Source organism: Eurosta solidaginis, chromosome 4 (genome assembly GCF_040869045.1).
Source record: "Eurosta solidaginis isolate ZX-2024a chromosome 4, ASM4086904v1, whole genome shotgun sequence".
NCBI lineage: Eukaryota > Metazoa > Arthropoda > Insecta > Diptera > Tephritidae > Eurosta > Eurosta solidaginis.
Genome location: NC_090322.1, coordinates 127,906,081 through 127,922,659, shown reverse-complemented (window position 1 = coordinate 127,922,659; position 16,579 = coordinate 127,906,081). Strand labels below are relative to the sequence as shown.

The window sequence follows — 16,579 nt, the reverse complement described above, 5'->3', positions numbered from 1 at the left end:
ATATATTTTGGAAATTTTGTTAAGATTAAAACTGTAACCTTCTTTTGTTTAAAGTAGGAGTTGTCCTAATCCGCTTTTCATCGGATCTATATATAATACCAAGGACCGTATTTCCCCCATATTGCAAAGTGATATCAACGGCTTTTGACGGTTTGCAAAAAATTTAAATTTCCGTCTGCTTAATGTGTGCGGCGCCACGCCAATTTTACAAAATACTTTTTATTACCTGTATATTAAGTCCCTTTCATGTTTGTCCCCTCATTTCCATACGAATTGTTGACCAACGAAAAAGTCTTTTTCGGTAACTTCCCGTTGAGCTAGACACTTGATACTTAGAACATAGTTAAGATCTGGGTGACATTACAATGCAAGTGAGGCAGGTGGCAGACGAATCGAGATAAATGAAAATCGCTGAAAATCCCTGAAAAAACGCAGGGAATCTTGCGATCGATTTTTAATACGCATATTGTCACTTGCGAAGCGAATGAAAATTTTGTCGAATTTCGCGGTCTCGAATTGCGAGATGCGAATCGCTAGCGAATTCGCAAAAAAAAGTCGAATGAGTGACGAAGATGAATTTGTCGAATTGCCACAAGCGAAAAAATCATATTCGCTTCGCCAAATCTGTCAAAATTTGTCGAATGCTTATTTTGTTCGCGCTTGAAAATAGAAAAGGACGCATTGGCATTTATTTGAATGTTTTCAATTGAAAAAAGTAAATAAATTGAATAAATAAATAAAAATGAGTAATTCATTAAATTAAATTGAGTTATTTATTGGTTTGAATAAATGAAGTTTTCAGAATGAGAAGAACAACGCCGCAGCAATTCCAAAAGCTGGTCGAGCTGATGGAAAATAATCCAGACGTCGCCAGAGGCATGGGGAATTTTGGAGAGACCAGGAGGAGCATGGCAGAATTGTGGGACCATTTCGCCACGGATCTTAACTCCATAGGTCCTCCAATACGTAACGGGCGCGAGTGGAACAAGGTAAGAAGAATATACCTGCACGAATAATACAAAAGTATACATCGCAGAATCGTGGCATCGTAGCATCGTACGGTTACTGACTGGAGTTACTTTTGATACTTAAGGCTGTTTTACACGAGTCGAATTAGTGATGGTTTTTTTGACTCCCAACTCAATTCAAACATCATATACAAGTAGGCACTTTGTTTGAGAAAATTTACCAGGAAATCGACTCGAGTAAAGCAGCTTTACCTGCTAATGTATCTACTCGGGTATGTTACTGGCATTGTGAAGGGTGCAGAGATGGGCCCTAGGTTTGGTTAGATCCTAGCTCCGAGCCACCGCCTACTATTTTTCTGATAATACCCGATAAGATACTTGACCAGTTAGTTTCAAAAGTAACCGTACGATATCACGATGCAAGTTTCCAAAGTAACCGACAACGTGATAATTGTCAGAAGCTTTACTTAGTTATATACCCGAACCATCGTATCCGTGCAGGCCTCTAGTAGTAACTGAATTGTATTCTGCGTGTCAGTTCATACTTACCAATATATTTGTCCTAGGTTTGGTTAGATTATAAGTTGAAGCTTAAAAAAAAGGTTTCTACAAACCGCAGCGAGACCGTAGCCACTGGAGGAGGACCGTACGCCCAGCGAAGTTTATCTGCGCTAGAGAGATCCGTGGATGAGCTACTGAACCTCCAAGAAGCCGCCAACCCGACAGGACAGTCTTTTGGAACCAATAACCCGGGTGATAACGGGCGTGGAAGCAATATTCCGGGTAATAACGGAAAAAAGATCAACGTTATAAAACATTTTTAACTTTATTTATTACTATTTAATAAACTTGTTTTTTACATTTCTGTTTGTGCACAAATAAATAATAAAAACAGATGACAGAAACGTCAAATTCGGATGAACTAATTAAATTTGTTTGAATGGCAATGACACATTGCAGTCGAATAAGTTCATTCGCCACTCACAATGCAAATTTGATGTGAATTCGCCAATCTGTTCGACTCGCCAAATATATTCGCTTCGCAAGTGACAATATGCGTATAAGTAATTTCCCGGTGCATTAGAGACTTGAAACTTGGGCCGTGGGTCAGAACCCGGTGACAATGCAATATTTGATCAAAAAAAATTCGCTAGGTGGCGCATGGATCGAGATATTAAGAAAATTAGTTTAGATTTGGGAATCTTTCAATCCATTTTTAACTAAATTCCCGGTGACCTAGAGACTTGAAACTTGGCGCACAGTTTGGGGCTTGGTGACAATACAATTTACAGAAAGCAAAATTCCGCTAGGTGGCGCGCTAAGTGAGATATCTTGCAATCGATTTTTGAGTAACTTCCCGGTGAGCTAGAGATACGAAACTTGAGCCGTAATCAGAACCCGGTGACAATGCAATATTCGATAAAAAAAATTCCGCTAGGTGGCGCATGGATCGAGATATTAGGAAAATTAATTTCAATTTGGGAATTTTTCAATCCATTTTTAACTAACTTCCCGGTTAGCTAGAGACTTGTAACTTAGCACATAGTTCGAGACCCGGTGACAATACAATTTACAGAAAACAAAATTCCCCTAGGTGGCGCGCTAAGTGAGATAACTACAAATCCTTGAAAAACGAGGGGAATCTTGCGATCGATTTTTGAGTAACTTCCCGGTGAGCTGGGGAGATGAAACTTGAGCCGTAAGTCAGAACCCGGTGACAATGAAATATTTTATCAAAAAAATTCCGCTAGGTGGCGCATGGATCGAGATATTAGGAAAATTTGTTTTAATTTGGGAATATTTCAATCCATTTTTAACTAACTTCCCGGTTACCTAGAGACTTGTAACTTAGCACATAGTTCGAGACCCGGTGACAATACAATTTATAGAAAACAAAGTTCCGCTAGGTGGCGTGCTAATTGAGATAACTACAAACCCCTGAAAAACGATGGGAATCTTGCGATCGATTTTTGAGTAACTTGCCGGTGAGCTAGAGACTTGAAACTTGGGCCGTGGGTCAGAACCCGGTGACAATGCAACATTTGATAAAAAAAAATGTGCTAGGTGGCGCATGGATCGAGATATTGAGAAAACTAGTTTTAAATTGGGAATATTGCAATCGATTTTTAACTAACTTCCTGGATATCTAGAGACTTGAAACCTGAAATATGGTTTAAAACTCGGTGACAGTGCAATGTTTGATCAAAAAATGTGAGCTACGTAACGCACAAGTCGAACTATTTAGAAGATTAGGCCATACCTTCAAGGCTAGCCTCCTGAGTCTTGCAGGCGTTGTAGAATTCCACCTCGTTGAAGGCCCAACTCAATGTACGTTCTTGCATACTTTTAGGCGTACACGACTTTCACCACGATTCTTTTAGACTTTCAGGCGTATGCGAATTTCACCACGATTTTCAGTAGTGCAAATTAAGTAGCTGACAAACGAGGTGGAATTCTCTTGTTATGATGCGAGGTGGAATTCTGTTGTTTTCGCCAGTGTTGTCAGCGAAAATTCCACTAATTCTCTTAAATCTTGCTATTTTGAACAAATAAATAAATATAAGAATCTTCACTTAGGAATTACTTAAATTACTAATCAAAGTTGCATTTGCCTTTTTGTAGGCAGTACTAAAAAATTGAAAATAAAAAGATGATAAAAAAATTATAAGGACTACCTTTATATAAATGGACCAAAGAATAGAAGGCAATTTTTCCTTTAATACATAGTCTTGTTGAATTTTGACTAAAAAACTTTAACAATAGCTCTTGTAAAACAATTTTGGGATTTAAATTTTAAATAATCAATTAGTTAATCCCAAGTACATGGTTTGCCTTAAATTGAAAGATTGCGCTCCACCTTTATAGTTTTAAATCCCAAAATTCTTCTACAAGAGCTATTGTTAAAGTTTTTTAGTCAAAATTCAACAAGACTATGCCTGTATTAAAGGAAAAATTGCCTTCTATTTTTTGGTCCATTTATATAAAGGTAGTCCTTAAAATTTTTTATCATCTTTTTATTTATTATCTACTCGTCAAGCTTCACCATTTCATCAGTATTTGCTAAAGCATTGTTCCTTTTTCCAATTTTCGAAAGCAGGCGTGGATATAATCTGATTTCGACCATTTTCAAAACCAATATATCGCCGACGATGCTGTAAAAGCTGCTAAATCCATCCACAAAAATTTCACATTAGAACGAAAAAGCTCTATTGCAATTTTATGGAGTTACCATTTTTTCATAATTTTGTTGGAGTTAGTGATTCTCAGTACTTGAATTTTGACTAAAACTTTTTTTGACTAAAAAACTTTAACAATAGCTCTTGTAAAACAATTTTGGGATTTAAATTTTAAATAATCAATTAGTTGATCCCAAGTACATGGTTTGCCTTAAATTGAAAGATTGCGCTCCACCTTTAAAGTTTTAAATCCCAAAATTCTTCTACAAGAGCTATTGTTAAAGTTTTTTAGTCAAAATTCAACAAGACTATGCCTGTATTAAAGGAAAAATTTCCTTCTATTTTTTGGTCCATTTATATAATGGTAGTCCTTAAAATTTTTTATCATCTTTTTATTTATTATCTACTCGTCAAGCTTCACCATTTCATCAGTATTTGCTAAAGCATTGTTCCTTTTTCCAATTTTGAAAGCAGGCGTGGATATAATCTGATTTCGACCATTTTCAAAACCAATATATCGCCGACGATGCTGTAAAAGCTGCTAATCCATCCACAAAAATTTCACATTAGAACGAAAAAGCTCTATTGCAATTTTATGGAGTTACCATTTTTTCATAATTTTGTTGGAGTTAGTGATTCTGGACAATGAATACATACTTTTCTTTTACCACCATATGAAGAAATCGTCTCCCATTCCACCATTATCAAAAAGTCGGTTTAAGTTAAATGCGGAACTTATACTACATCGCCGACGATCTCAATTTATGGTGTTAATGGACTGAATCTTGTTGATCTTAAACATGTGGACAGGCATGCTTAACCAACGAACCGATATCATTTCGTTACGATAATCAACGTTAATAAACGAAACAAAGTCATTTCGTTTCGTTTATTAACGTTAAGAACTTCAAATTAACGTTAGCGACAGGCATGCTTAACCAACGAACCGATATCATTTCGTTACGATAATCAAAGTTAATAAACGAAACAAAGTCATTTCGTTTCGTTTATTAACGTTGATTATCGTAACGAAATGATATCGGTTCGTTGGTTAAGCATGCCTGCATGTGGACAACGGCACTTGGTAAGGTATCGTGGAAAAGTATCGATACTTTACTCAGTACTTGGAAAAAAGCATCGAGTACGAAATACTCGAGTATTTTTTGGAAAAGTATCGATAACTCTCTCGGTACTCGTATCATTCTATCACTACGCAGGGCTTGTTGAATGTGATTTGACTTTGTTTCCTCGTGCATGTATGTGATGCAGATTACTTAGTCATCGAAATACCTTTCTGTGTAAAATCCATTAGATGTCAGTAACTGAATGAGGTTATCTATGACAAGGTTTCGCAAGAGACGAGAGCGTACACTCCCTTGAGGACACCCGCTAGAGCTACAATTGACTCAGTTGTTCCTCCCAGCTCAATACTGATTGTAATTTTCTTTAGCATTGTTAGCATCTAGCGAATGCATCATTGGGCTTATATTCTTGCCAATCATAGCTTGTTCCCAACCTAGCTGGTTCAACGGTGGATACGGAGAGGCACCCCGCAGGGGGTGTACTTTCTCCACTTCTATGGGTTGCCAAACTTAATGAGCTCTTGGTTCTTCTTGAGAAGGACGGATGCAGCAAGGTAATCGTATATGCAGATGACCTCGCGCTGTTAGTTGGCGGGAAGTTTCCGCAGAAACTATGCGATATAATGCAAACTAAGCTGAGACTGGTGGAGGACTGAACCAGGAGTAAAGGTCTATCGGTCAATTCAGCCAAAACTGAACTGGTTATGTTTACTAGGAAATATAAGACTCCTGTGTTGCAGCTGCAGATGCTAGCGGGTACGACCCTGACGCTGAGGGACTCCGCCAAAGACCTAGGAGTAATTTTGGATAGGAAACTATCCTGGAGGGAAAACGCTCAGGAACGTGTGAGGAAAGCAACGGTGGCACTGTACAGCTGTAGGAGAGCTGTTGCACGAAGATGGGAACTATCGCCGGATATTACCCTGTGGCTCTACACTGCTGTGGTTAGACCAATCCTTCTATACGGGGCTTTGGTCTGGTGGACGAGCTTAGATACAAAATCGAATCTACGAGTATTCCAGAAGGTACAAAGAAGTGTTCTAGTCTGCGTGGCGGGCTCTTTACGCACCAACTCTGCGAAGGCGCTGGATACTCTTTTTAATGTGTTGCCAATAGATTTAGTGGCGAAGCAATGTGCGACCTTTTCTGCTCTACGGCTGCGGGATTCGCCTTCGTCGGAATATTGCGCTCCAACTGTATTTTTCGATATGAAGTACGAGGTTGTTATCCCGAATAGGGACTATTGGTCGAAGGAGCCACCGGACGTGAGCGATAGGCTGCAGATTTATACTGACGGCTCCAAACTGGATAAAAAGGTGGGTAGCGGAGTCTTTGCACCTCAACTAGGGTGGAATCTATCCTTTAGCCTACCCGATCATTGCAGCGTCTTCCAGGCGGAAGTGGCTGCTATAAATGAGGCCGTTGATCACCTGAGGAATGCTGTTCACGGCTATAATAAAACTTGTATTTACTCTGACAGCCAGGCTGCACTAAAAGAGCTTGGATCAGTCACATGTAAGTCCAGGACAGTGGAGAAGTGCCGCAAATCATCTCTTAACGAGATCGCTGAGCAAACTTCCCTCAGTATGGTATGGGTGCCTGGACACTCGGAAATACAGGGCAATGAGATGGCTGACGAACTTGCAAGAGGGTCACATCCGTTCCGCTTTCGTCGTCCTGGAAGGGTTGAGCTGCTCGCTACCTGTAAGCTCACTGTGAAAGGAATTTTCCTTAGGGAAGCGGGTGTGAGATGGAGCAATCTCGTATCCTGCTACCACACTAAGCTCGTGTGGCCTAAATAGGACGCGAGACGTACAAGAAGCCTCCTTATTCTTGGAAGGGGGGACATATCTCTGGTGGTTGGACTTACATATAACCGGCCACATAGCAATCGGGAAGCATGCACAATGGCTGAGCGCTCCTTATAATGATTACTGCAGGAGCTGCAACGATGAAGAGGAGACAGAAACAGTCAAGCATCTTCTGTGCGACTGTCCTGCGCTTTGACGCAAGAGGAAGAAATCTCTGAGATCTTTGTGATCTGACTAAGTTGGAACCTAAGAAATTCCTGACATTTTCTGAATCGACCTGTTTGTTTGAGTAGGGGAGAGATCCATGTGGTGTCACAATGTGACCTTTTGGGCCTAAGTGCACTGGTGCTCGCACCGGTGGCCACTCTAACCTAGCTTGTTCCCATAAGATGTCATTAAAAGCGCAGAGGGCTATATGTTCTACTTTTTCTGTGAGGCTATGAATAGCCGTCTCCGTGCATTTTCCTGACTGATAACTCAGAGAGAGTTTGTTTATCTGCATATCTTAGGTTGGAATTAAATAACATCGGGTTCCTTTCCAGTGATACAAAAATATTTCGCCTTATGCTTCTGGAATATACATTTTTCTTTTGAAAATTTTTAACGGAAAAACTTGTAGTCTTAAAAATTTTGTCATCTTTATTTGTCATTTTTTTATTCCAAATAAATTACAGCTGACACATGTGGATATATCTGAACCAGTCTTCTGTGTCCAATTTCCTATGTATGTTTCTCTCTCTTTACATATCGTCGGTCCCATGGTAGACTAACACTTTCCATTTTTCGCGTGAAAAACTAACACGATTGAAACAAGGTAGTTAGTCTCCTACGTGAACAACGAACTGTGCTTCTAGAATAACGAAACGTGTTAGCCTTCTATGCAAAAAAGGAAACCGTTAGTCTTCCATGGTACCGACGATATATATATATATATATATATATATGTAATACATCTGTTTAAAGTATATGTTCCAGTAAATCGCTTAATATTTTCATTATGATTCTTTCAAATTATTTTGCAGAAATTATTCAACATCTTTAAATTTTAATTCAATATCGAGGCAGATGTAATTCAACAAGTGCATTATTTTTAAAAAAAGAAAAGAAAAAAATTACAGTTAGTAAAAACTTAATACTAAAGCACTTTGAAATATTCATTTAAATACTATATTACTTAAGTATTAAGCAGCTGTATACTCAAACGAATATCAACAAGACTATAGCTTTCTGAGCGGTCGCGATGACCATTATATTGTTTTTGGTCGATACATCTGCGTCGATGTGTCAGAAAGCGTATGTGAATGGCGTACAAAAATCATATTTGGATATAGCAAAGGGTGCCGTCGAAACATTTCTAAAATATCGACAACGCACACAAGATTGTCTAGGCGATCGTTATATGCTCTTAACATTTGAAGAACCACCAGCAAATGTGAAAGCCGGTTGGAAAGAGAATCATGCAACATTTATGAATGAATTAAAAAATTTACAAAGCAATGGACTTACATCAATGGGTGAATCATTAAAAAATGCTTTCGATTTGCTCAATCTAAATCGTATGCAATCTGGTATTGATACCTATGGGCAAGGACGTTGTCCTTTCTACTTGGAACCATCTGTGATAATTGTGATCACCGATGGTGGACGTTATTCATTTCGTAATGGTGTTCATCAAGAGATAATATTACCATTAAATACACAAATACCAGGAACAAATTTTACAAAAGAACCATTTCGTTGGGATCAGCGACTATTCTCATTAGTTTTACGTATGCCAGGCAATAAAGTGGATGAGCGTGTTGAGGGCAAAGTACCGCATGATGATTCGCCAATCGAACGTATGTGTATTGTAACAGGTGGACGTTCGTATCGTGTACGTTCACATTATGTGCTGAATCAATGCATCGAAAGTTTAGTGCAGAAGGTGCAACCGGGTGTAGTATTACAATTTGAGCCAATGCTACCGAAGGATGGTGGAGTGCCAAGTGAAGCATTACAAGATATTATATTCCAACCAATGAAAAAAATGATATATGTGCAAAAGCATATAACACAAAAGACGTTCCCAATTGGCTATTGGCCATTACCAGAACCGTATTGGCCCGATCCGAAGGCAGTTACATTGCCACCGCGTGATGCGCATCCAAAATTAAAAGTGGTTACACCAGCAGTGGACGAACCCCAAATGGTACGCAGCTTTCCCGTTGACAAATATGAGATTGAAGGTAGTCCGCTAACATTGCAAATATTACAAAAACGTGAAATGAATAAATGTTGGCAAGTCATCATATCGAATGGTATGCATGGATTTGATTTACCATTTGGCTATTTGAAAGCTTCGCCAAATTTTACACAAGTTCATCTATATGTATTGGCCTATAATTATCCGGCATTATTGCCACTACTTCACGATCTTATACATAAGTACAACATGAGCCCGCCCAACGATCTCATGTATAAATTTAATGCTTACGTACGTTCAATACCGCCCTATTACTGCCCATTTTTGAGAAAGGCTTTAATGAATATTAATGTACCGTACCAATTGTTACAATTTCTATTACCGGAGAACATCGATAACTATTTGTCACCGAATATTGCCAATCAGTTGAAGCATATCAAAAATACCGCCAAACAAGAACAGGAAAATCTTTGTATGAAAGTGTATAAACAATTGAAACAACCAAAACCGCCGTATCGTCAAATTGAAACAGCAAAGCTAAATCCAGGCGTACCGTTACGACGTGATCTGGTGCGTCATCCATTGCTAAGAGAAACTTTTTCCAAGTTACATGCCGAAATTGAACCGTTAGAAAATTACACCATAGTCGTACCGCAAATGACGCGCCAATCTTCGGCGAAATCGTATCGTAATCCATTCGATATACCGCGGCGTGATTTATTGGAAGAAATTGCGCGCATGCGTGAAACTTTTCTACGGCCTACGCCTACTAGCCTAGTAGCCAAAGATTCGGGACACTGCCTGCCTATTGCTGAAATGGGTAATTATCAGGAATATTTGAAGAATAAGGATAATCCATTGCGTGAAATTGAACCGACAAACGTGCGCCAACACATGTTTGGAAATCCATATAAGAAAGACAAACACATGGTTATGGTAGATGAGGCTGATCTTAGTGAAGTGGCGCCAATGAAAGCAAATAATGGTGCTGGGGGTTCGTCATTAGCGGGTGTACCAGGCGGTATACTGTCGAAAAAAATCGATGGCTCGCGCACTCGCAAACGAAAAGCAGGTCCTATACGCAAAGATTACATATTTCGGCGCACTTCCACAGATGTGCGTCCCAGTACACCCAGCTTGAGTATGTCGCCATCGTCTTTAACATCGAGTGCATCAGTTTCTTCATTGTCCGATTTCGATGATGATAGCTCCTCAGAAACCTCATCCATATCCGGTCTAACCGATGATGGTGATCCGAATCGACTTGTGGTGGCATTTGATTTCAACGAGGATGAACCTGGTGATCCGCTAATTAATGGTTATGTACGTAATTTTATTAATGGCATTAGTGATGAAAGTAGTTGCGATTCAGATATGAGCGGGCCGCCAAATGTAGGTCCGTTGAATACAGCGGTTGTTAGCAGTTTAACCACGCCCACATTGCCGCTAACGCCCGTAGCACAAATTCAAAGTACCAACAATATGCTAACGCCAATATCACCGCCGGGTTCACCACAACCCTACTTGAATATATATGGCCAACCAGTTATGACTTCTGCCGATACGCTGCCTGCTGTAAGTGCAGTGTCAGCACCAAGTCCGTTAGCTAATACCAATGCATCGTTAGCTGCCAATATATTAACGTCACCTCTACAAATGAATGGCAACACTGTACTGACCGCCCCCACTTCGTCGAATTTACTGGGAGCTGCTGTTACCATGACAGCGACCACGACACCTTTAACTGTCGCCCCAACACCTGCTTATCAACATAACGACATTAATGACGCTCAGGAGATTTCGCGCATTTTACAACAATGTCACAATGGTAATTCTGGAATGTCGAATTCTGCAACAGCTTCAAATCTTGAAACATCCAGCTACGGTGGTGGTGTAAAACTGGAAACAGGGTCAACAGTAATGCCACCACCGCCAACCACAACATCTGCCCTAACATCTGTTACATTTTCGGCGCACTTTGACACACTTAAACGTGAATCGTCAATCGGAAACAATATCATCGTATCCAGTTCCAATTCAAATCATTTATCGAATCATAATCAATACAATAACATTAGTAATAATATTGGCAATGTTAGTAGCATTCAACGAAATTCGTATAACGCTGCAACATTTCCTCCGCCACTAACTGATGAACAGCGTGATGCCGCACGCAAACATAACCTAGAAATTCGTACACAAGTTTTTCGTGACATCCGCCGTCCTGGTCGTAATTATTCGCAATTATTAGAACATTTGAATTTGATTAAAGGCGATCTTGATATGAAATCGAATTTCATAAAAATGTGTATCAGCGAGTCGATGCGTTTTAGACGAAAGCAAATGATGAATTGCATACAGGAATGGTGGGATATAAAGCAACAACAAATGCAAACTACAACAACAACAACGGCCGCTACCAGTTAACAATTACTCCTTTGGAATGTGTAAATTAAATTGAACTAATAAGCCAACTCACAGACTGTCGTACATACATACATACGTACATGTATAAACAAATGTGTAGTCTGTGAAAAATTTACTAAAATATCGAACAACATCGTAGACCACCGAGGCCACAGGCTGATCTTTTCACCGTTGAACTTTTAAGCTCAAAAATTGATAAAAAATGCGTCATGTGACATGCAATTGTAGAAGAAGAGTTTGTACAAACATCAAAGAGGATCGATTTAAATAAGACCTATCAGTTCGTAACTCCATGCAAAACAAAGAAACTTTGCCGAATATTTTGTGATTTTTGGAAAAATATCTAATTAGTGATTAAATACAATCTTACAATTAACACAATTACGCCACGAAAACGTGTAGAAGGCATTTTTTTTTGTGTGTATCTCGCAGAAAACTTTGACGACTACCTCATAGAAACCATCGAGTATTTGCCTAAAGTATCGAACTGACGTCCCTTCTTAATCTATCCTCTTTGCAAATGTGGAATATTGTCCTATCTACCTAAAAAATTATTTGTTGTATGTGCGTGTGCGTAGGGTTGGAGGGCGTTCTTGTAGGCTGAAAAAGTGCGTGGTATATTTGGTATAAGTGTAGTGATTTTTTAGAATAATTCTTTTATTGGCTTTTTTTGGAAAGCTAGGACTCACGAAGGTTGATGAAATAATAAGTCAAGTTTACTACATTAAAGCCCTTCGTGAACTAAAATCTTCCATATAAAATCCAACTTCTTAATTATTTCATAATTAATTGATTATATGTATAATGGAGTTGGTATTTCGGATTTTCTTGTCAATATAACAAATGACAATCGAAAATAACAACAACAACAACAAAAGGAAACGGCTGCTAACCATTTTAACCATTTTTTGTAAAATCCCAATATGTTTTTAGGCCACTTCGTTAATGTAGCAAATGGCTCTGTGTGACAAGCCAACCTCATATAAACGCACGCAAGTCATTTTCTGTCAAAAATGTCTCATGCACATATAACTTGTATGAGAGCAACCGAAATTGAATTTGCTGCGTGAAAACCTAACTCGATTTGCAATTTTTGTTCTGCGTGACATTTAGATTTGACGTTTACTTGAACTTTTCAATATTTTTACAAACAAATTTGACAGATATGACAGCTCAGTTACGCACGCACGCATGCTTATTTCGGTCAGGGCAAAAACGCCGGTTGTTTTAGGTTGGCTTGTGAAAAAGGAAAAATTTATTACTTCATCAAACAAATTCGTGATTCCATTAAGTTTTTGTGTGAAATTGGTATTCGATTTTTTTTAACGGCTATAGGTCCAAAAAACAATTTTTTTCCGAAATAAGGAATAACAGCAAAACTAGAAATAAAAAACAAGTGAAATAAAATTACACAAATCCTATACGAAAATCTCGGGACGAATACGGACAATCTTTTAATTATCGTCTAAGTGGTTTGAAATTAATATTGGAGAAAAATAACCGGTTTAGCTACGTAAAGTAGAATTTATCTAGCATCGGAGTCTTGCTATTACCCGAGATCCAGATGATAACTATCCTAAAATTGTACGAGGCAATCGAATGCGAGGTCATACATATACGGAAATTTTTGTTTAAAGACTATTTTATGCTCCCTGTTCTTCAGGACCTTTTCAGCTGTAAACTGAATAAATTTTAATATCAGGACTTTAGATCCGATAAAAATTTAATATGTAAACGCAACAACGTCGTGGCCCTCATATTTATCTGGATCAATATATGCCTGGCGTAAGAGGCGACCAAAATACCCAAATGATTCAAGGGGTCGCCAGCGCAATTTATAGCTTCTCCAACCCAATTGGCAACCTCACATACACCTGGCGAATCCTGTTTCTTTAGCAGCCGAGGCTCTGGCGACCCCAAGTTCCACATGGAACTGAAGGGTGGGCGGCGGGATGGCTTAGAAGGTTCATTGCCGTCATGTTGAATTATTCCCGAGATGGTCGGGCTTGTACTTTAATGACGCTTGTTACCAGAACGTACCGGATCTATATTCCGCAAAGGAACAGCAACATCGATAACACTACCCAAAACCTTCGGGGAGTGTCGTGATCGCTACAACAACTACAACTTCGGTATCAATCCGTAGGGAAAACCAGAAGAGAACTCCGAGACGATCCAAAAGCGGAGCCCTATCCAAAGTTTTTCTGCACAGAACACTTTTCTGTGTAAGTGTGGGTGCATATGTACAACAAAATATAAAAAATACAAAAACCCCAGCTTTTAAGTAACTTCTCGATGAGCTAGAGACTTGAAATTTCAAAATTAATTCAGAGGTTGATGACAGCCGATGATACGATACAAAAAGATTCGCTAGGGGCGCACGGGATTAGATATTTAGAAAAATCTTACGAAACGGAGGGAATTTTGGGATTGATTTTTATGTAAGTTCTTATTGAGCTACAACTGTAAAACTTCACAGATATGATAAGGCGCCGAGAAAATTTAAGAAAAGGAGAAAAAAATTCCGTTAGGTGGCGCACGGATCGAAAAAATTAGATAATAATTTGGAAATTTGAAACCGGGTTTTAAGTAACTTCTCGATGAGCTAGAGGCTAAAAATTTAGAGCTTAATTCAGAGGTCGATGACAGCCGATGACACGATACAAAAAGATTCGCTAAGGGGCGCACGGACTGAGATATGTATATAGCAAAATCAAACGGAACGGAGGGAATTTTGGGATTGTTTTTTATGTAAGTTCTCATTGAGCTACAAGCGTAAAATAAAAATAAAATAAAAATTTTTAAGCACTTCCTTTATATAAATGGACAAAAATCAGCGAAAAATGTCTCCGTATATAAAGACATATTCTTGCTAAACTTTGATTTTTAAATTTTGACAGAAATTGCAAAAATATTTATGAGAAGTAAAAATATAAAGGTGGAGCGCAATTGATTGACTAATAATATCTCCTTTTCTATTAACTTTCCAATCAAAGTAATGTCCGCTCCACTTTCGTATTTTTACTTCTCATAAATATTTTTGCAATTTCTATGTCAAAATTTAAAAATCAAAGTTTAGCAAGAATATGTCTTTATATAAGGAGACATTTTTCCCTGATGTTTGTCCACTTATATAAAGGAAGTGCTTCAAATTTTTTTATTTATGTAAAAGTGCTCTGTATTTTTCTGAAGTGCAAAATCCTATATAATTTTATATAAAAAATATATCGCATTTGTGGCATGGTTTCAAGACCTAATAGTAATAATTGTTAGTTTGATAGTGTTTGTTTTGAATTTTAAACATAAATTTTAAGCGCCATTCGGGAAAAAATTTTGTAAATAACAGGTACCCTATTATGTGTACACATGAGTTGAGTGCTGCCAACTCTCATAGAACTGATACAGTTCGTTGCAGTGAGATTTGGTCTTGATCCAAAACTGGATGACTTAATAGGACGCTACTAGTGGTTACCCCAACTGAATGCTTACCTCGCACCTAACGCCATACATGAATTTGTACGCAAACAAATACTAGGTATAAACTGACCACTACATGCAAAAAATATGAGGAAACATGGATGCTTTAGAACTGAGTTACTGTTCAACAAATTCATATATTCACAGAGAAAGTTTGCGGTGCTTTAGTAGATTGAGAAGAAAAAAGAAAGTAATTATTATGTATTTAAAAAAACCAAGTTCACAATTTATAGAAAAAAAAAAAAAATCAAAAACAGAAAAAAAAAAATCAAAAATATTAACACATATGAAGTTACCTTTAAAAACGCGTGTTGTATAAAAAAAAAAAATTAGAAAGCATTAGGTTAATTTGGAAATTTTTCAAAAAAGCTTGCGTTTTATTAGGTGTATTTTATACATACATTCTTAGCTGAACTTGTTTCGATTAAAAAATACAAATATTAGTTAATAACAACATAAATATATATATGCGTCTTAGGTATGTAAATAAATTTAAAGAAATTAATATATGTATGTATATGAATGTATGTTGATCAAGAGTGACTCTAGAGTATGCAGAAACTCACTAAACAAAAAAATAACTAATTGAAATATTAATGAATGTATGAAAATAAATTTCTTTATTGTGAATAATTATGTAACAGATATAATTAAAGAATCAGGGTTCAATTGTTTTTCTTTTGTTTTGCTAATCTTAGAGAACAGATAATTCCGATTTTATAAAACTCCAAAAAATAATGTTTTTTAATGGGTTAGAATCGAGGTCAAGGCATTAAAAATATTAATTTTAGTTTTTATTTTCTAGTTATGATATATTTTGTTTTAATTGAAAAAATAAAAAAAAAATAATTAGAATTGAAGAAATAAAATGTAAAGCAACTGTGCACATTGAGCTTATTTTTACGGCTGTAATGCCATAGTGTCATATTTTTATTGACAGGTCCCGAAATTGACCTATAAAACCAACTAAGGCAGTTCTGTTAAAATTCACTTTCTTCCATTCTAATTTCATAAATTAAAATTAAAAAAAGTAATATCGTAACAATAATACACAAAAAAAACCCATGATTTTAAGGTGAATACACTGAAAGAAAAAAGTTGGTAAAATCAACCGATCTACGGGTCAATTCAACTGATATTTTTGTGCATTGCAAATAGCTGTTGTATCAACTTCGTACAAATTAATGATTCTCAATTAAGCGTTTTAACAGTTAAATCAATAAAAACAAAGTTCATCAAATGTAAACCACATCTCTGTTAAAAAAATGTGTAAAATAAAAATCTTTTTTCTAAAGATTTTGATATTGCTTCTTCCAGGCCTTGAACCCCGGATTTTGGGTGTGGTAGGCGTAGCGCACTACCATAACACCACGGTGGTCGCCTAGCGCAGTTTTGTGACCTAACAAATCTTAAAATACTGACAGTTGTTCGTTTGTTGAAATTACCATTAAAATCA

At 37.5% G+C, this 16,579-nt stretch overlaps 1 protein-coding gene across 8 annotated transcripts in view; it reads left to right on the top strand.

The window, feature by feature from the left end:
- The window catches only part of IntS6 (integrator complex subunit 6), a 43,374-nt gene extending 27,976 nt beyond the window's left edge, over positions 1-15,398 (top strand). For 7 of the 8 annotated variants that reach the window (XM_067782908.1, XM_067782903.1, XM_067782904.1 and 4 more), the window contains one exon: positions 8,060-15,398. In XM_067782908.1, the coding sequence (XP_067639009.1) occupies positions 8,278-11,646 (3,369 nt within the window). In that variant the 5' untranslated portion in view covers positions 8,060-8,277 and the 3' untranslated portion in view covers positions 11,647-15,398. Of the gene's footprint in view, positions 1-471; positions 990-8,059 lie in introns of those variants that run through there. The other variant, XM_067782907.1, reaches the window with a different exon arrangement.
- The last annotated feature ends 1,181 nt before the right edge of the window (positions 15,399-16,579 follow it).